The 22,203-nt window shown below is 36.0% G+C and overlaps 1 protein-coding gene across 3 annotated transcripts in view; it reads left to right on the top strand.

Annotated features, from left to right (window-relative positions):
* The first annotated feature begins 1,668 nt into the window (after window positions 1–1,668).
* Window positions 1,669–22,203, top strand: part of ANKRD13C (ankyrin repeat domain 13C) — a 67,136-nt gene continuing 46,601 nt past the window's right edge. For all 3 annotated transcript variants that reach the window (XR_002139478.2, XM_074334946.1, XM_019755088.2), the window contains exons 1-3: window positions 1,669–2,458; window positions 14,582–14,623; window positions 19,117–19,221. Coding sequence is in view for 2 of the 3 variants with exons in the window: in XM_074334946.1 (XP_074191047.1) it covers window positions 2,014–2,458; window positions 14,582–14,623; window positions 19,117–19,221 (592 nt within the window). In the remaining variant the exon portion in view is untranslated. The remainder of the gene's footprint in view (window positions 2,459–14,581; window positions 14,624–19,116; window positions 19,222–22,203) is intronic.

Here is a 22,203-nt window from a genome sequence, read left to right as displayed (position 1 = left end):
GGTAGGAGATAAGAAAGGGGAAAAGAAAACTTAAGAAAAAGGGAACTTAAAATCTCTACCGGAAAGAAAACTTAGTATGGGCGGAGGGCTACTCGCTTGACCCAAATCATTTCCCCCCTGTTGCATATGTTATGTAGATTTAAGTTGGAGCCTGGAGTGGATCCCATACAGATGCAAAACCTCTCTCAAGTCACAGGACCAGCCCTGGGATGAAGTAAATAGAAGCATTGAAATTGGTATGCATAGTAAATGTATAGGAAACAGAATCATTAAAAGGCAAAGAAAGAAAAGAAAGCTTTCAAAAAGACCAGAGTCCCAAATAAAAAGGGAACTTAAAATCTCTTAGAGTGAGGAGGCTCTCCCATATCAAAATGAAGATTGGTGAAAATGATACTTATCACAAGGAGATAACAAACTGCATGTAAAGTGCCAAGCATACTGCCTGATTTAGAGTTAACAATAAATATTGACCCATGTGAAAGAACAAAATGTTCTTGTATATATGTGTTCATTCTCTCTTGCCTCCTGAGCAGATCTTTTGAGGTGCTGATTGGGTAATGCTTGAACAGTATTGGAACAATCCTCACCCCCCCACCAAAAAGAAAGAAAAGGAAGAAAGGGAGAGATTGATTTGAATACATTTGAAAGATGATGGGGGTGAAACCTGAGTGGCGAGGGGGGTGGGGATGAAGAGAAGTCAGTTCCCACAGGGTTATTTATTTATTTGCGGGGAGATGAAGGTGGTAATAAAGTTTAAGACAAGAGATTGAGAGCAGCATCTGTCAGAGTAAACGGGACTTTGGAGAAATACATGGGTTAAGATCTTTAGGACATTTTGCTAACCTCCCTCCCCTCCAGTTCTCCACAGCTTTATTTTGTCAAGACTTTATGGATGTCAGATTTACGTGTTGTTTTTATTTTTAGAATTTGACGCTCGGTCGAGGTTGGCTATGAACTAGTCCAGTGATATTCCAGTTACACAATTATTTGCCTTTCTTCAGCGTCCTCTCCTCACACTTAAAACTCTGACGCCTGCCCGAAATTGATGAACAAATATTTGAGTGACCTTCCCTCTCCCTTTCTGCTGAATAGCCTATTTTCTAAGGTCAGCCCCTAAACTTTTCTATGGTGACTTTTCGGACACTATACCACCAAAATTTGCCTCTCCCTTTTTTGTGCAACCCAGCTCCCCGCATCCGCTTCCTTCCTCGCCCTAAATATTGTATCCACTTGTCTATCTTTTCTCCTTGACTGCGCTCCTTTGAGCCAGGGCTGGCGTTTTATAAACCTCCTAGCTCAGTGTATGGCACAAAGTAGATCCTTAGTAGATATTTACTGAACGACTGGCCGGTGCTTCTCAGTGACATCACATCCTGCGTGCAGGGCGTCAGTCTGCACTGCTCTGTGGGAGACCCAGAAGTCGGAGGGCTTAAGACATTTGTAAGACGCATCGAATATCTAAACGTAGGTTGTGATACAACCTCCACGAGAAGCGCGGCCCAGGAGAGTGCCGGGTCTCGCGCTCCTAATTCAGAGACTCCGCCTTGGGGCGGAAACACGCTGCCGGGCAGGTGCTGGCGCCCGGCTACTCTCAGGGAATCCAACGTGCGGGGGAGGGAGCGGACAGCTCACTTCTCGCGGTGTTTGCTCCCTTCTCCCTCCCGCGGGAGCTCTCGCGAGAGAAGCCCAGGGAAGATGGCCGTGCTCTGTTTTTCGGGGTGAGGCAGTGGTGGCCGCTCCGGCGGCGGTGGCGGCGGCGGCGGGGACACGGGTCCTGCTGTCGTGGGCACCTGAGCTCTAGCTCCCCTCAGCGAGCGCACGTCCTTTCGTGCCTAGACAAGAGCCCGCTCTTCTTCCTCCGGGAGATGCGTTTGTTCCGGGCTCGGGGGCTCTGTGGGAGTTCATGCTGCGAAGGAGTCTCCTGGCCACCGCTTTAATCGCCTTGTGCCGCCGCAGCGCCAGTTCCGTCGCGAGCGGTGAGCCTCCCGGATCCCTTTTCAGCCCCTGGCGGCGATGACCGGGGAGAAGATCCGCTCACTGCGGAGGGACCACAAGCCCAGCAAAGAAGAAGGGGACCTGCTGGAGCCCGGGGATGAAGAAGCGGCGGCTGCCCTCGGCGGCACCTTTACCGGAGGCAGGACTGGCACCGGCGGCAGCGGCAAGGTCGGCAAAGCCTGTCACAAGATCTTCAGTAACCATCACCACCGGCTGCAGCTGAAGACCGCTCCGGCCTCCTCCAATCCCCCCGGCGCTCCGGCCCTGCCGCTGCATAATTCCTCCGTAACCACCACCTCCCAGTCCCAGACTCTTCTAGCGGGCACCAACCCCACTGCTGTCGTCGCAGATGGAGGCAGTTGCCCCGCACACTACCCGGTGCACGAGTGCGTCTTCAAGGGGGATGTGAGGAGGCTCTCTTCTCTCATCCGCACGCACAACATCGGGCAGAAGGATAATCACGGTGAGTGAGTAGTGCTCTCCCCTCCCCACCTCTCCTTCCCCTACGGGTGTGCCTCTCCAGGCCTCGGGAATCCGAGGCTCCTCTCCAACAGACCCTTCTTTCCTCTCCTTTGGCCAGTATCCGGGCCTGATGTCTGTAAATCATGACGGATTCGGTGATAGAATACTAGTGGTCAGGAGATGGGTTCTTGTGGGTGCAAAGGAATGTTTCCTCCTTGCCCACTTTAAAGTTTCTCGTGAGAAAGCTGTTTTGTTTCTCTGAGACGGGCCTTCAGTACGTGTTTTGATTATAAGACATTTTAGGTTGCCTGTCGTTCAACCTGGCTTTCTTCCTTTTTTTTTTGGAACTGTATTTCTTTTCTTTTTCTTCCCACCTCCCAACATGGGATCTTGAATAAGGACACATGGGCATATTGCCCACCTTCCTTCCTTACCGGGGTACAGATCCCAACTTGAGTACAACTGGTTGTGATTGCTACCTGCCATCAGGTTGCCTTTTTTTCTCTCTCCCCCTGCTTTAAGGAAACTTATCAAACTTATCAAAGGATACAAAATGTCTACATTTTGCATTTAAGATGGCATTTAGAATGCTTTGGTTTCTGAAAGCCACATGGTACAAATTTGTTGGCGTTTGATACCTAGAGCAAGTAAAGTGACTTGAGTAGCTAAAATTTTGTTGGGGTACAGTTTTTTTGAGGGGTTTTTTTTTGTTTGTTTTACATAGGTAGTTGCTAATAGTAATGTTTCATCGTGAAGACTGACTGAAAATGATACTGTGGTTTTTCATAGTAACTTCATCATAGCCTATATATGACAATAGGTAGCATTTGTGATTCAAGGACTTTATTTCTAATTTTTGTCTTAACTCATCACCTGAATTTTTTCTGTTTCTTTAGTTTTAAAAACATAATGTGATTGAGTTGACTTTTAATCAGTAGTGAATTTGTTAATGAAAACTAATATAAACACTGATATTATCCTCAACATTTCATAGATAGGCCATTTTTAACTGGGTAGTTAGCAAATAATGTTGATAGCCCTGCTTTTAATAAAACTGAACATGTCTATTGCATACATTCAGTTAAGAACACATTTAACTCTGTGCTCAAAATAATTGAACACATTAATGAAATACTTGCCTGAGGAATAAGCTCCCTTAATTCCATTGGAACTCTAGGCTTCTTATCTAAAATTAGGGCAGAAATTGAGATTAAAAAGTAAGATTTCTATTGATCATATAACTGTCTAACAGCTGCCCTTGTATTCTGAATTTACAGTATTGTAATAATATCACTACCTGTCATTTATCATAAGTCAAATTCCCCTAAAAGTTCCTGAAAACTGCATCCAGTTTTTCATTCCTACATTTAATTTATTTCATCATTTTACTATTGTTATATCAAGCATAATATTGTTTGTTGATGGTAATTATATTCTAACTCTTTGGAAAAGAGTTTTTAGTGGGAGATGTATTGTAGCTTTGGGTTACTAGTCAATTAGGAAGTTTTTCGGATTTGGTCTTCGTAGTAGCTATATACTATATGTATACATATATGTATATATATGCTTTATTTTTATGGCCATTGCCTTTCAAGAAATATCCCTGAAAACAGGTAAGTTTCATTTTAGTTAATTTCCTTTGAAAGAAGATATAGATGAATATGATTGACAAAGTACGATTGTATAATATGTTAGAACTGATTTTCTTGGTTGATCACAGAAGGTACTGAATTGCAGGATTATTGGGCTTCCGTATCCTATAATCCAACATTTAGGAGTTGGTTTCTTAAAGTACAGATTCTGTTCAAAGTGGTTAGAATCTGTATACCCTTAAACTCTTGTCCTTAGCCCACTGAAAGTCACTTTTTAAATTGCCTCTGTATACCAAATGTTTGCATTGTACTTAGCTGCCTTTTTATTGTTGATATTTCTGGTGAATGTAACCAGTGTTTCACATACCTGTGGAAAGTATAATTGCTTTTTTCCATGCAGTGTACATCCTCATGTCCTGCAGTGAGTCTCCCAGGAAGAGTAGCGTGTATTTAATATGCTACTTCTTTAATCCCTTTCCCCACTGTAGCTGCATAATTTCTCTGCTATTTTATGTTACTTTTACTCTTGATAGTTTAGTAACCTGGATACTTTATTTAGATTTTTTAGAATATTTCTCCTTTCAAATTACAAGACAAATAGTTTTTAAGTCACCAAAACAAAAACAAGCTATGTGTTGTAATTGGATTGTTATAACATGATAAGTGCATAGCAGAATCATTCACTCATACAGGTGCATAGCAGAGTCATTTAATCATAACACATTGGATCACATAGTTTCATATTCACTGTAGAGATTCCTTCCACAGCATTATAATGATGATGATCATCGCCAGAGATACAGTTTATTGAGTGTGTCAGCACTGTGCTAAGTGTTTACCTACATTATCGTATTTAATTCTCACAGTAACCCTGTGAAGCAGATAGTTTTTATTTTAAAGGTGGAAAAAGTGAAGTCTTGAGACATAAGGAAACTTTTCTAAAGTTGCATACTTATTATATAAATTGCAAAGCTGGGAAATGAACTAATAGCTAGGACTCCCAAGACAGTGGTCAACCTCTTTGTAAATATTTCTGTTGATCAGGAACCACTATATTGCAAAGAAGTCAGTTCTAATAATATGTATGTGGCAGTTTACAGCATAGTTCTTTGATGCACATTTTCTCGTTTAGTCCTTATAGTAACCTCATAGAGAAATTCTGCTATTGGACAGCTCTCAAGAGATTTTCTGTAGAGTCCAAATCTCTCACTCTTGTTTGTTCTGTGTCTTTATTTAATGACACAGATAAATGGGCTATGTCGTTCACATGATAGCCTTTAGATATTTGACAAGAGCTATCATGTTCTCCTTATCTTCAGGTAAACATTCCTAACTTGTGTATTCATTCTTCATACATATATAATGTCCTTAAAATGATGCCTGAAACATAGTAAATACTATGTGTGTGTTAAATAAGTATATGAAAATCTTAATCATCATCTTTTAATGAGACTCTAGTTTGTTAATTCTTTCCTTTGAAAACTAACCTTACTGCTGGAGCTATAATAGCTTCACAAGCAAAGACAAAAAGATTATATTTATTGCTTTAAGCAGTATACATTCAGTAATGAGTGTTACTAAAAGCACTCATTAAGTAACGTGCAAGAAAGATTATGTTAATTTTTTAATACTGTGTTTTCTCAAGTGCATGGCTGTTTTCTCAAGAATGGAAACATTCTATCCATTCCTGCATTTATTTTTTTTAACATCAAAAGTGGACTTTACATTTACTAAATTTTATTGTTAGTTTGGATCCTTTATTCTACTTAGCTGGAAAGTTTAGAAATTTGATAACTGTTTAGCTCACTATTCATTAGCTCTTTCAGTTTCAGTGTCCTTTGAATGAAAAAACTTTTTTTTGGTGTGTGTGTGTATGTGTATTTACAAGTTATTGCCAAATTGAATAGGAGCAAACAGAGCTTTTTCTTTTGTGGTAAAATGTTAGTTGACTATGAATTGCTTTTTCTGAACCATCAATTATTTTGAGGAATATTGTATTTGGATCCAAACTTATCTCTTAAAATATAAGTTAAATACACTAACAGCCATAACATCATGTGTTCAAATTTGCTAAATGATTGTGACTCATCGTACATTTAGTAACCTTTTTTTTGGGTGGGTAAAAAAGATATGGTACATTAAATACACACAAATTTATTAAACTTTGTATCTTCGGTATATCTTTAGCTGTATACCACATTTTTCGTTAGTATAGAATTAAAGTTTAAATCTAAATATTTTATCACATTGACTGTTTTCTCTGAATCACTTTTAGCTAAAGCATCATGCTGACATGCTTTTTCAAAATAATTGATGCTACTGATTTTTGCTTCTTCACCTTTAGAACTGAGAATGTTTGTGAAGCATATGGGAACACTTATTTGATTTTGACTGTATTTCCTATTTGTTAAGCCTGTAATTTTGTTTTTTCTCTTAAATGAGTTAAATATCCTTAGAAGTTAAGTACCTTCTCTTGGACATTAGTCAGAACCAGCCTTTTCTAGATTATGAAAATTTTCTGATCTATTTTGGGAGATTTGGCAGTTTCTACTGCCTTTAATTACATTGCCTGGCATGTGAGAAGCCATCTTCTCTATACACAGTTAATTTTTATTTTTACTGAGTTGTAGTGTAATCTTATTGAAGGTATGTTACACAGTGATTAGAGATTTCAAATTTGAGTTAAAATTCAATTTAGAGTATTCCTGCCAATTCAGGTAACTCATTGAAGTGGTAGGACATGGTTAACCCATGACATCTCTGTGTGGTAGGTGGCAGATATCTTCAGACAGGGATCTGATTTAAGATGTTTGAAAACATCTTAATTTTAGAAAGATTAAAAATGTGTGTGTGAGAATTAAGGCAATAGGATAATGTGTTTGGTGTGCATATGGTATGTTTATTGTGACAACTCTGTATACATCTTTAAACTTCCTTTTGATATTCTCTGCTTTATTTTTGTGACTAAAATCTTCATGATAAGTGATGCAGGAGAATAATGAATAATATGTCTGTTTGAGAAGAGGAGACTATAAAGCTAAATTTTGCCTGGCAAAAAAATCTTGAATTAAGCCTCAGGTAAACAATTTTAGTCAGGAGGGTTAAAATGATGGCACATCTTTAGCAGAACACTAATAGTTGTGTATCTGTTCTTGTGTTTTGTAGTCTTTTCTGAACTTTGTTTTTGAAAGGTAGATCTCATTTCCCTTAGGAAAAAAGTGGTTTCTGGAGGCCCAGGGTAATCTGTAATCTGTTAGTGTTACACACATTCACTGGGTACAAGGGTCATTTGGTGGTGAATGCTGTCACTGTGCTCATCTCTTGAGTTGATTCAGTTGATCTTAACAACTATATGAATAAGACTTTTTATCTTTCACCTCTTACTGCATGTACTTCGCCAACAGAATGGGACTGTCTGTGGGATAAGTGGCTGGGTTTCCTGATGGCATCATCCTTAGCACTACAGAATGTGACTTGTCACTTACAATTGTGATGTGAACACATCTGCAGAGCTACCTCATAGGAGGGAGGAGGAAATCCTCTTCTCCCACTTCCTGCACTGAGCTACGATAGGAATAGGAATTCTGACCTTCCACTTTGGCAAAAAAGGAAGTAGAAATGAGCGATCATTGACAGTGATGTGTCCTGGGCATCCTCAGCGAGGCAGGAGGATTCTGGGGGGCTCATTGGAGAATTGAGTGTTTGCATCAAGTTAATGTCATTCTAAAGTCATAGAAATCTAATGCAGAGTACAGTGTAATTGTCGGGGTGTTTTGGGTTCTAAAAAATAAGTGTAGTTTCTCAAAACTTGGATGGGGGCTGGGCAGACAAACAATATGTCCCTGTTCATGTACCATTTATTTCATTGGAAGAGAGATGGAAGATAAGTTTTAGAGCAGAGCTGAAGTGTGTAAAACGGGGGTAGGAAAAAGGGAAAAGGTCTTTATTTTCTGAGATTATGAATGGTATTAATCAGGATTGTGTGGTGTGGTTGAATTTCATCTATTCTTGAGCCTGCTACTCTTGTTGGAATCCCATAGATTATTTGCAATCCTAGAAGGCCATCTCTATGTTTGGAATCAGATCTGAGTTTGAGATCATGCTTCTCTACAAACTGTTTTTTTTCTTTTTTTAAAAATGAAATTATGCTATTTACTTAGCTGCCGAAATAAGTAGATATAATAATATCTACCTCTTGGAGCATTATAATCTCAAATGGGAGACTGCACTTAAAAATATTTTATTCTGAAGGCTTGTATAATAGTAATACCTATTAAAATAAACATCTGGCTCTCACTTTTGGTGTTAAGTGCCTTCCAGCAGAAGACATTCTTGTTTTTGAGGTTTAGATTGAACTTCAATTGCAGATTTATCTGATACTTGAATGTATATTGCCTGTCAGTGAGCTACAAGGTGAGGTTTAAGTCAGTGCACGCCATGGATATGTGTCAGGCATGTTAATGCATGATAGCTCTTACTCAGCGCTGTGCTGGATTCTTTACAACCACATGTGCAGTCTTGCATGTCCTCTTATGCACACGAGACTATATCCTTTTTCTGGCTTTCATAGAGAATCATGTGGAGACCTGCATTGTCCTGGGGGGAAATGTTTTTTGGAGAGTAAAAACAGATTTTAACAATATTCTAATGAGTCTTTATAGTGTTTTTATTTTCTTTGTCCGTTTATTTATATAACAGATATATCCTGAGCTAACAATGTGTGCTAAACAGTGTTTTAAGTGCTGGGGTTTGAGCAGTGAACAAAAAAAATCCCTGCTCTCATGGAATTTACCTTTTAAAGGGGGAAGATAAATAATAAGCAAACCAATAAATATATGTTAATGATAAATATAGAGTAAAATAGAGGATGAGGAGGGTAGAGAGTGCTGGGGTAGAGAGGAGGGGAGGGGAGGAGAGGGAGTAATGACTTCATTGAGGTCAGGGTCAGGGAAGACATCAGTGGTAACAGAAATTTAAGCATTTACCTAAAGAAAATTAGGAAATAGATACCTGGCAGAACAGAGTCCAGGCAGAGAATAGCGAATGCAAAGGTCCAGTGTTCACGGAACAGGAAGGAAGCCAGTGTGGCTGGAACAGGGGAGAGTGTTAGGAGATACGAGAATGGAGAGGTATCCGGGTAAGCACGGAGAACTTTGGGACCATCGTTAAGGATTTTGGCTTTTACTCTGAGCAGCAGAGGAAGCAATTGGAGGGTTTTGAGCAGAGGAGTAATACGATCTGATTGTAGGTCTCACTCTGGCAGCTATCTGAAGCAGAAACTTGGGTGGGCAAAAGTGCTACTTTATAAGTTGAGGATAGCTGTGGAAATAATGAGAAGGTAGAACTGGTTAGGAGTTGAAGATGGAATGGATGTACTATGCTCATGTGTGAGTTTTACTATGTACCATTTTATGAGAGAAAATACAAAGATTCTCCCTTACTGCTTGCCTGGATGGGACTTGAAGGTGTCTATAGAAGCTGGAGCAGTGTTGGTTTTAGTACTCGTTGTTTCCTGCTTTGCTCCCTAGTTAGGGGGCACATCAAGTCAAAACTACTTTTCTAGTAATACAAATTCATTGCTTGTCTTTATCACTGGGCTGACATTTTCGCTGATGGTACAAAGGCAGTGGTCAGTAAAATTGTTGGAACTTGAGCACAAATCACGGCACCAGACTGCTAGTAAACATTGTATTACTGCCATGTACTTGCGATAAAAAAAAGAGAAAAGGGAAAAAAAGCCTTTTTACTTAATGTCTTTGATGAAGCTGTAGAAACGATTAATTTTTATTAAGTATTAATCTTGAGTACATGTCTTTTTTATATTCTTTATGACATGATGTGGATATATGCTGCATACTGAAGGGAAAACATTTGTGCAGTGGTTGAGGTGTAAGCCAAACTAGCTGCTTTTGTCATGGAACATTATTTTTTACTTAAAAAAAAAAAGCAGTTTACAGACAAACTATGGTTATTTCAATTTGGATATTTGCCAGCCATTTTCTGGAAAATGAATGAATTGAACCTGTAATTTAAGGAAAACCATTGACAGTATTTGTTGTCAGTGAAAAAATTCAACCTTTGAAACGAAAATTATAATTTGCAAAAGTTGTCTCTTGTCACTTGAAGCTTGATGGCTTCCCAGTATTTAAAGACTGTTCTGGTCAGATTGGTGATAATACCAAATGTGAGTGTTTTGATTTTGGATAGTGAAATGTACTGACATTTGGAACATCTGCATAACTCAGTCAACCAATATTTTTCAGATGATCTATGCATGATGTTACAAAATCATATATCAGTAAAAGATATACATTCCAAGTGCAAGAGAAACCAGTGTAATGTAGTACAAAAGGTTTATTGATGTGGTTTTACTCATAGATTTCATATTGCAACTAACCTTTAAGAAATGACCACTTGCTAAGTTTTGGTGTAGTAACAAAGAATAGCTGCAGTTATTTGCAAAGGCTATTAAAATACTCCTTCCTCCTTTTTTCAATGGCATGTCTTCTGAATCTGGATTTTCTTCGTATACTTCAAACCAAAACAACATTTATGCCCAATTAAAATGCAGAAACATTTATAAAAATCTAGCTGTCTTCTGTTAAGCCAGACATTAATTTATTTTAATTTTTAATGAAAGCACTTAAAATAGCACCAAATTTGTTACTCATTTTTGTTTGTTTTGGAAAATGCAATTTTTTCATTAAAAAACTTATTTTAACATAATGAGTTTATTGTAATTTTAAAATTAATAAATTAAAACATTTAATTTTTAATTTCTAAAATGGTAAATATCAATAGATTTATTTTTATAAAAGTTTTTTGGGATTTGCAATAATTCGTTAGAGTATAAAGGGGTCTTGAGACCAAAAAGTTTGAAAACTGTTGGCATAGTAAAAAGAAGGATTTTAGAGTCATGACTTCCATAATTTCTAGATATGTAATTTTAGGAAATTACTTAACTATTATTAGCTTTATTTTTCTTACCTGTGAAATAGGAGTAATGTTTGTCTCTCAGTGTTATGGAGCAAATTAAGACAAAGTATATAAGTATATAGCATAGTGCTGGCACACAGAATAGATTCCCCATAAATGCTAGCCATTTGGCTGATAATTTGCATACTTTACTACTACCACCGTGTTCCCCGAAAATAAGACGCATTAGAGCTGATTGTCTGGCTAGGTCTTATTTTCCGGGAAACATGGTATAGTGGTCTTATTGTTACTGGAATGTTTTTTACTCATTTGACAAAACAGTTAAGTTTTGTTTACTCAGAACCAAGAAATCCAATTTTAGATTTAGAAACTACATTGTGAAAAGGTGGCATAGAAGGTTATTTTAAGTTTTTGTATTCTTTGTATAATGAATTAGCTTAAGTAGCAGATTACTTAAAAAACCAAGAGAATAGCACTAAATAGAGGTGACTAGGACATTTAATCCCTTAGTTTCATGATGCACTTTGTCAGTAAATTTAATGTAGTGTTGGCGAGGTGGAAGATGATGTTGGTGATGATTATTTTACATTTAAAATATTGAAATCACAATATGTTATTTGGTGTCCTTGCGTGTAGTATTTATTTCTGATTATGTTCTTACCTGTAAAATGAGAGGGATTGAATTGTTGAACTCAAAGTCATTTCTAGTTCATGAATATTTTGTAAATGTGATTAATTTGGATTTGTAATGGGAAGTTTCATTTGTAACTTCAGTAGGTACTGATGCTTGTATCCTTTCATCTATATGTTCTTGGGGGGGTGGTTTAAGAAAGTAGAGTAACTATCTCGGTGTGTCTTTACCCACTCAGTTACCCTCCTTGGCAGCAACTAGTGTTAATATTTCCTTGTTTTTCTCCTGAAAGATAGGAAAGTGAAGAAAGAGAACTACTACTACCCTTTCTACTATTAGGACACAAATGGATATTCAGAAATTATATGTTTGATTTTAAGTCAATCAATCCTCCTCCCCCGTCACATATTTTGTGTCTCCAGGCTAGAGTTCTTGGAGTTCCAGGTTTTGTAATCTCTCCACTTGGGAATCTCAGAGATATTTCATAATACACTTGTCAAAATGCAGTTACATTTTCCACCTCACCCCTTCCCAACTGGCTACCCAGTGTTTCAGTAAATCATGCCATTAACTATCCAGTTACTTAAGCCTCAGTCGTGGGGGTCATTCTTGGTCTCATCCCCTTCTCTTATCCATATACATCAATTGACAAGTTATTTTGAATAAGTCTACTTTCTGTCTCCAAACTACCACTTTTGCTGTTTTGATTACTATAGCTTTGTAATACGGTTTGAAATCATGGAGCCTGCTACCTCCAGCTTTGTTCTTCTTTCTCAAGATTGCTTTGGCTGTTCCGGCTCTTACCTGTGATTTCTTTTACCTAGTATTATGCTGAAGACTTTGAAGGCACTGAATAGTTTATTAAGCTGACCCCCGGATGGTTTCTAATCTGGTATCAGTAGATGACTGTTTAAAATTGTTCTTCAGCATTTTCATGTAGTATTTGAACTGAGCATGATGTTAGTAGAAAAATTATGTCTTATTGAGAATTCCTTATACAGAAGAGTCAAATGAGAGTCTATAACCATATAGTTTTTTTTGGGGGGGGAGGGGGTGGGTTCGGTGATAGAGAACAGAAAATTCACTAACATAGTTTTGTTGTGTTTTTAGAGTTTTTCTATAGTCTTTTGAGATAGATATATGATTTCAACATAAGCGAGAGAAATCAGTTTTACTAATAACTTCATATATAAAAATAATCTGCAGTGAAAAATACTATCCCATATCGAATTATACATCAACAATGCTGTTCTAAAACCAAAAAATACTTTTCATTGGCCTTGTCAGTTTTATTCTTACCCATGTACATTTTTCTAATGTTACGACAGCATTTTGAGAAGCTAGCTTACTCTAAAGGATGTGAAATTTGAGGGGGATTGAAGTTCGTCTTTCTGGAAAATAGCTTATACCAATAACTTGTAGTAATAATGTCTTGCTTCAGTGTATGATTATTAGCGATGTGCATTATAGTCATTTCCATATTTCAACTAGGTTGAGTTCTGAGGTGTGATAACTGGGGAGTATATTGCCTAGTCAATAATGGAAATTTGTACTTGAGATTTTAATTTCTGAAAGCCATAATTGAATTATATCCCAAAGTACCCTTTTTTGTTCCTAATAGTCAAAACCAAGAGATTTACTGTAATCCAGTTTTTTTTTGGTAAAATTACTTATAGATGCAATTTAAATTTAGTGAATTCATTTGTATCTTATGTATTTTATATGAAATACCATCTTGCTGTCTTTGCCAATAATTCTCATTCTCTTCCGGCTTTATTATGCAAAAGGAGTGTGTGTGTGTGTGTGTGTGTGTGTGTGTGTGTGTGTGTTTTAATCATCTTGCCAGGTGTCGTCCAGCTGAGATTGGGGTAGATCATATACGAGTTTCTTAGAAAAAATAATCAAGTCTTGTTTTATCCTTTATATGATTTCTTGATAAGTGTGTGTAGCTCATTTTATTGGCAAAATTTGTTCATGTACAGAGTTCTGTAAAAATGGTAATATTTGAAAATTAGTATACATAAATTTTAATCAGTAACTTTATTTTCAAGTATTACTATAGCTTTTCTTAATTCTGTGATCAAGAGTTTTTTAGTCTATAAGTGTGACTTTGATACCATGTTGAAATTAAATTAGTCATTCTATATCATCAACTATAGGATGTCGTCCAAACTATTGCACAGCCTACAAGTCCTCATTAATTTGTCTTTTGCTAATCTTTCTGATTTCATTATTTACTCTTCTACAAGCTCTTTACTCCCACTAGTCAAAAACTTTTTTGTATTGTATTTTCCAAATGTAACCTGTTCTTTCATTTGAATGTAATTTGGGAGAATTTTTTTTTTTTAACGTGGAATATTGATCGGTGTCGCTTTGTTTGCCCACAAACTTCTTACCCATTCTTCAAGACTCATTTCACTGTGGTTCATCTTCAATGTTGCACTTCTCTGCACAGGCATAATTAGGTACTCTGCCCTATGCTCTGTTATCATGCTATACTCCCTTTTATTCTAGTAAATAGTAGCAATGATTTATTATTGTATCAGTGTCTAACCAGAAGACTTCTGACAGCTTGAAGATGGGATTGGGTCTTATTGATATTATTCTCAAGGATGAGTATATAGTAGGTATTTAAATTATTCACTGAATGAACAAATAATGATATGATAGAGAAATTAGCAGCAAAGGAATCTGTGGAATCTAGAGAAGTCCCAAAAGCAAAAATAGGTATCTTTTGGGGGGGGGGCAGGTGGGAATGGGGTGACAGGGAAGAGGAGTTGGATACGTTGTGTTAGACACCATGGCGTCCTCTGACTTTGAATTTGCCATATTAGCAGGATCATTTTACAGTCGTATTATTTTTGCTTAAAATCTGTCAGTGAAATTTCTGAAGGAGCTGAAACTACTTTTAAATATATTTCCCTATGTTTTTATACTAATTTTCTTTTCTTTTTTTTTATTTTAGGAAACACTCCTTTACATCTTGCTGTGATGTTAGGAAATAAAGGTTAGTAAATATTTTCTTTTTTATGTTTAACTTCACTCATGTATATTCAGTTATAAAATTTTAAGATTAATTTTGTCTTTTGAATTTTTTTCTTTAACAGTTTTGAGTTATAATTCACATACCGTACAATTTACTCATTTAAATTGTACAATTCAGTGGTTTTTGGTATATCCACAGTTGTGCACAACTATTACCACAATCAATTTTACAACACTTTTATCACTCCAAAAAGGAATCTGGTACCCATTAGTAGTCACTCTCCATTTCCCCCACCTTCCCCTCTGACCCTAGGAAACAACTAATGGATTTTCTATAGATAGAGTTGCCTATTCTGGACATTTCACATAAATGAAGTCATTTATGTGTGGTTCTTTGTGATGGATTCTTTTACTTGATGTAATGTTTTCAATGTTTATCCATGTTGTAGCACATGTCAGTACTTCATTCCTTTTTATGTTGAATAATACTCCATTGTATGTATACACCACATTTTGTTTCTCCATTCATCAGTTGATGGACATTTGAGTTGTTCGACTTTTGGCTATTATGAATAATGCTGCTATGAACATTTGTGTACAAGGTTTCGTGTGGACATAGATTTTTATTTCTTTTGGGTATATACCTAGAAGTAGAGTTGCTGGGTCATATAGTAATTCATGTTTAACATTCTGAGGAACTACCAAACTGTTTTTCACAGTGGCTGCCCCAGTTTACTTTCTCACCAGCAACACACAAGGGTTCTAATTTCTCCATTCTCACCAACGTTTATTATCTATGGTTTTTATTACAGTTTTTATTTCATAGTGGCTATGAAGTGGTTTCTCATTGTGGTTTTAAAAAAAATTTTAGTAATTTCTTTTATTTTTCAATTACAGTTGATATATTGATATACAATATTTTATTAGTTTCAGGTGTACACCATAGTGATTAGAAATTTATATAACTTGCAAGGTGACCACCCTGATAAATCTAGTACCCTTCTGACACCATATATAATTACTACAATATTAACTATATTTCTTATGCTTTACTTTACATCCCCATGACTATTTTGTAACTACCCACTTGTACTTCTTAATCCTTTCCCCTTTTTTACCAGTCCCCCCAAATCCCCTCCTGTCTGCCAATCATCATACTGTTCTCTGTATCTATGAGTCTGTTTCTGTTCTGTAGTGAAATCATATGGCATTTGTCTTTCTCTGTCTGAATTACTCCACTCAACATAATACCCTCTAGGTCCATCCATGTTGTTGCAGATGACAAGATTTCATTATTTTCTTATGGCTGAGTAATGTCCCATTGTATTGTATGTACCACCTCTTCTTTATCCATTGATTCATTGATGGATTCCCTCAGATCTTGGCCATTGTAAATAATGCTGCAGTGAACATACGGATGCACATGTCCCTTCGAAGTAGTGTTTTGGTTTTCTTTGGATAAATACTGAAAAGTGGAATTGCTGGGTCCTTCTTGTCTCTTATTATAGCCTTTGTTTTAAAGTCTATTTTGTCTGGTGTAAGTATTGCTAATCCCAGCCTTTTTTTGTTTGTTTGTTTCTATTTTCATGAAATATATTTTTCCATTCCATTACTTCCAGTCTGTGTGTATTTTTCTATCTGAAGTCTCTTGTAGGTAGCATATGTATGTTTTTTTTCCCCCTTATCCATTCAGTCACCCTATATCTTTTGATTGGAGCATTTAATCCATTTACATTTTTTTCTATGACTTTCTTCACTATTTAAAAAAAAAATCAACCTGATTATTTTATTTGCTAACTGAACTTAGGATTCAGTATATTAAAAATAAATATTTTTATAGCATTTTTTCCCCAAAAAAACTGGTGAAAATGCTGTATTAATCTTTGTGCGCTTTTTTTTTTTTTTTTTTTTTTTTTGATTTTATTGGGGAAGGGGAACAGTGTGTACTTCCAGGACTTTTTTTTTAAGTCAAGTTGTCCTTTCGATCTTAGTTGTGGAGGGTGCTGTTCAGCTTCAAGTCGTTGTCCTTTCCGTCTTAGTTGTGGAGGGTTCAGCTCAGCTCCATGTCCAGTTGCTGTTGCTAGTTGCAGGGGACACAACCCACCATCCCTTGCGGGAGTCGAGGAATTGAACTGGCATCCTTGTGTGGTTGAGAGGACACGATCCAACCAACTGAGCCATCCAGGAGCTCAGCGGCAGCTCAGCTCAAGGTGCCGTGTTAAATCTTAGTTGCAGGGGGCGGAACCCACCATCCCTTGTGGGATTTGAAGAGTTGAACCGGCAACCTTGTGGTTGAGAGCCCACTGGCCCATGTGGGAATCGAACCTGGCAGCCTTCGGAGCTAGGAGCATGGAGCTCCAACCGCCTGAGCCACCGGGCCCACCCCAATCTTTGTGCGTTTTGAAACTATGCTTTTTTTTCCCTTACTTGGTTATTTCATTAAGCAAGTATTTATAATTTCAGAGACATATTTTCAATATTAAGGTTTATTAATTATTGTAATACTTTTAATATTCAAAGTTATATAAGATTCTTTAATATGGACTATTTTGTATATCTAAACTCATAAGTCTAGGCTTTTATATGGTAGTAGATGATTGTAAAAACTTAATACTACTTGCTTATTCTTTAAAAAAACAACTCTGTGCTCTCTTTGACAGCTCATACACTAAATAAAAAAATTAAAACACCCACAACTCAGATGATTTAAAAGATCTGCTTTATAAGGCTATTCCTATATGCAACAAAATCTTAGTTATTTGGATTCCCAGTAATCCTGAAAAACGAGGATTCCAAATAGCTGATTGGCAGCCTTTTGACTGCTAGATTTTAAAATTTTAGGTATATATACTAAAAATATTTTAAAAACATACACTAGATTTTTTAAACAGTCTAGTTAATTTTTAAGACTTTTCTTTCTGATCATCTAGATATATCATTATGAGCATCTATTAGTGTAATGTAGTTGTTGGTATTAACCTTTGGTCTAAATATATTCTGATCCCAAGGGTACTAGTAGAACTTGCTTTGTTAAAGAAACAGTTCTTTTGCTAGTTTGGTTTTTAAGTTCACATGCTTCACTGAAGCATGTGATTTGCAGGATAATTTAATTTTATTTTAATTCTCTATAGATTGGTAGTTTAAATATTTGTTTAGTTATGCTGGCTCCCCCACCCCCTTTGTGCAAGAAACAGACTAACTTGAGTAACTTAGTAAAGAGAGATTGATTAAGAGACTATATATTATAGAAATTCGCGATACGGGAACTAGCTACATCTCAGGAAAAGCATAACCAAGTCAATTTGAGGGATTAGCCTTTCTCCTTCCTTCCTCCATCCCTCCTTCTTTCTCTCCCTTTCTCCATCCATTCATCTATCATCTGTTTCTCTATTATGGTGTGTCAACTGTTCTTTATATATATGTAATATGCTCCCTTTTCTTGATTTATTTTTCTGTTTATTGCAGTTGAACGTGACCCAAAATAGCTATTCTAGAATCCTATTAATAAATCTTCATGACTTTCTGATTTCAGTGTTCACCACCAACTAGTTTAATTTCTTAGGTTCCTGAATTTCTGAGCAAAAGTTTGATTGGTCTAATTCATCTGAAGCTAAGCCATAGAGATGAATAACTGGCAAACTCATGAATTATTTTTGGGATATATATTTACTTTTGTGAAATTCACTTTATTAGTTTACTTACTGGCTTCTAACATAGGATGTAATCTCTGATAGCAAGGCCTTATCTTTCTTCTCACTGCTTATATCTAGGATGGGGTACTTAGAAATAGCATTTAACAGGCATTTGGTAAATATTTGCTGAATGGCTGATTGAATGAGTCATTCATTTAGAAATTTAGGTTGGATCGTTATCTTAAATTTCCTTTAGCCTCCGTTTAAAATGGTTTTTGCCTGTTAACATACGTTTTTATTTTTAAATTTTACAAGTTTTCAACCTATACAGTGGTCTGTTTATACCTTAGACTTCTTTTGATTACTAGAAAGACTATCCAGATTTGGCCTCGTAATTATAAACAGATTATTGCCCTATTTGGTTGTTTTTCTAAAATAAACATTACTGATCCTTTTTGAAAACATTTTTTTTTTCTGAAATACTGAGCTTTCCTTTTGACATTACAGACATACAAATCCTCTTTATTTACTAAATAGTAGGTATTTTGATGTAAATTACTTTTGAGTTTCTTGGGTTGCCTTTCAGTGTGGGAAACATTCTCAAAATGTTGTTGGGAACAATTATCCGGACATAATCCTTTCTTTGTAGAGAGATCCAATTTATTTATAAGTAATAGAGTAGATATTTATTGAATCTGAAGATTTGAAATAACTTGGTTTAGATATATAGGAATTTAAAAAAATGTTTAATTCTCTGTGGTACAGTATTTCTTTCATAGATCTATTTATATTAATTTGTTTCCTTGAATTTTTACATGATTTTTATTTTTAGAGATTCTGAAAATTGTGTGATGTTTGATATTACTACCACTTTATGTTTCAGAATGTGCCCATTTACTTTTGGCTCACAATGCTCCAGTAAAGGTGAAAAATGCTCAGGGATGGAGCCCGCTGGCGGAAGCCATCAGCTATGGAGATAGACAGATGAGTAAGCAATATAAATTACTATTGTTGATATATAGTGTAAAAATACAAAGTGATGCATTTGAAATGTTTTTCATTTAGTGTAACTTTCATACTATGAAAAGTTTGTAGTTATTTATAAATATATATTATTCATAACTTAGGAACCTGAGCATTGGGTAGTACACAAAAAAATAGAGGAATTACGTTTAAAAGTATGTTGCTTATAATTTTTTCTCCTTTTACAGTATTCTGCCTTACTGGTATTCTTTGATTTTTGTTGTTGTTGTTGTTGTTTTATTCAGAATGAAGGACTTTTTAAAAACATTGAGACATGACTGTCCTTTCTGGCAACCACTTAATTTTTTGAAAGATTAATTGGAACTGAAAGTAATCACAGTTTGTTAATAACAGTTATTTGTCTGCTTAAATTGCTGGGCATAGGCTTTGTTGAAAGCATGGAACAAGTCTATCTCTATTTTTCTTTTCGTCTTTAAATAAGAATTTCCAAAAAAGGTCACATGCATTTTCACAATATGCAGAGTGTCCAGTTATTTCACTCTCCCTCCTCCTACACCTAACTTTTTTTTTTTTTTTCGGTTTCATATACAGGCCTTATTTTTGTCAAGCACATTTCAGTAGTTGAAAATTTTACAAAATTTAAGTCTGGATGAATAAGAATATTATCTTTCTGGTAACACTATGTGTTTACACTGTGAGGCTGAAAATGATCACTTAAATTTAGCTTTGTAGAAGGAACTACAAAAAAATTGGTAGTTTCGGGGGCGGCTGGTTAGCTCAGTTGGTTAGAGTGCAGTGCTCATAACACCAAGGGTGCTCATAACATCAAGGTTGCTGGCTCGATCCCCGCTTGGGCCACTGAGCTGTGCTCTCCACAACTAGATTGAAACAACTGCTTGACTTGGAGCTGATGGGTCCTGGAAAAACACACTGAAAATAAATAACAGTTTTAAAAAATTTTTTTTGCAGTTTTATTAAAGAAATGCATAACATTGAACACTCCATGGATGTTACAAAGATTTAATTTTATTTTGATGTTAAGTTTGGGGCTCTTACGGGGTATTTCTTATGTTTTAGTTTTACATGTAATCCACATATTACATCTTTGTGGAGAACACCTTGGGCAATGTTTTTTCGTGGTTTTTTTTTTAAGATTTTTGTTAAAATATAGTTAGCCTATAAGATTATATTAGTTTCAGGGGTATACTATAGTTACTCAACATTTATATACCTAAAGAAGTGATCACCATAAGTCCAGCAACTATCTGACGCTGTACCCCACTATCACAATATTATTGACTATATTTCCTATGCTGTACATTATATCCCTATGATTTACTTGTTTTATACCTGGAAATTTGAACCTCTTATTCCCCTTTTTAAAATTTTTCAATTACAGTTGACATTTAATATTATTTTATATTAATTTCAGGTGGACAGCATAGTGGTTAGACAGTTACGTAATTTACAAAGTGATCTCCCTGATTAGTCTAGTTGTCTCTCTACATAGTTACTACAATATTATTGACTATATTCCCTATGCTTTCCTTTATCTCCCCATGACTATTTTGTAACTACCAATTTGTACTTAATCCCTTCACCTTTTTCACCTAGTCCTCCAACCACCTCCCACCTCACAACCATCAGTTTGTGCTCTGTATCTGTGAGTCGATTTTTGTTTTGTTGATTCATTTATTTTGTTCTTAGATTCCACATAAAAGTGAGATCCTATGGTATTTGTCTTCTCTGTGTAACTTATTTTACTTAGCATAATACCTTCCAGGTCCATCCATGTTGTCACAAATAGTAAGATTTCATTTTTTATGGCTGAGTAATATTCCATTGTATGTATGTACCACAATTTGTTTATCCAGTCATGTATTGATGGGCACTTAGGTTGCTTCTGTATCTTGGCTGTTGTAAATAGTGCTGCAGTGGACATAGGGTTGCATATATCTTTTTGAATTAGTGTTTTGGATTTTTTCAGATAAATATCAAAAAAATGGAATTGCTGGGTCATATGATAGTTTATTTTTAATTTTTTGAGGAACCTTCATACTGTTTTTCATAGTGGCTGCAACAATTTGCAATCCCAACAATGCACAAGGGTTCTCTTCTCTTCACAGTATGGCTGACACTTGTTGTTTGTTGGTTTATTGGTGGTGATAGCCATTCTGACAGGTGTGAGGTGATATCTCATTGTAGTTTTAATTTGCATTTCTCTGATGATTAATGACATTGAACATCTTTTTATATGTCTGTTGGCCATCTGTATGCCCTCTTTGGAGAAATGTCTATTCATGTCCTCTGCCCATTTTTTGAGTGGATTGTTAGGTTTTTTTTGGTGTTGAGTTGTGTGTTCTTTATAAATTTTGAATATTAACTCCTTATTGGATATATCATTGGCCAATATCTTCTCCCATTTGGGAGGTTGTCCTTTCGTTTTTTAGATGGTTTCCTTTGCTGTACAAAAACTTTTTCATTTGATGTAGTCTCATTTGTTATTTTTTTCTTTTTCTTCCTTTTCCTGTGGAGATATATTAGGAAAAAAATATTGCTAAGAGCAATGTCAGAGAGTTTACTTTCTATGTTTTCTTCTAGGAGTTTTATGGTTTTGGGTCTTACATGTAAGTTTTTAATCCATTTTGAGTTTGTTCTTGAATATTGTGTGCGAAGGTGATCTAGTTTCATTTATTTTGCATGTATCTGTCTAGTTCTCCCAGCACAATTTATTGAAATGACTGTCTTTACCTCATTGTATATTCTTGCCTCCTTTGGCATAGGTTACTTGAACGTATAGGCATGGGTTCATTTCTGGGCTCTCTGTTCTGTTCCATTGATCTGTGTCTGTTTTTATGCCAGTACCATGCTGTTTTGATTACTATAGCCTTGTAGTATAGTTTGCTATCAGGTATTGTGTTACTTCGAAGTTTGTTCTCGTTTCTCAAATTTGCTATGGCTATTTGGAGTCTTTTATGGTCCCATA

Source organism: Rhinolophus sinicus, linkage group LG06, assembly GCF_036562045.2.
Source record: "Rhinolophus sinicus isolate RSC01 linkage group LG06, ASM3656204v1, whole genome shotgun sequence".
NCBI lineage: Eukaryota > Metazoa > Chordata > Mammalia > Chiroptera > Rhinolophidae > Rhinolophus > Rhinolophus sinicus.
Note: the sequence above shows the minus strand (reverse complement) of the source record. Positions and strands in the feature narration are given on the sequence as shown.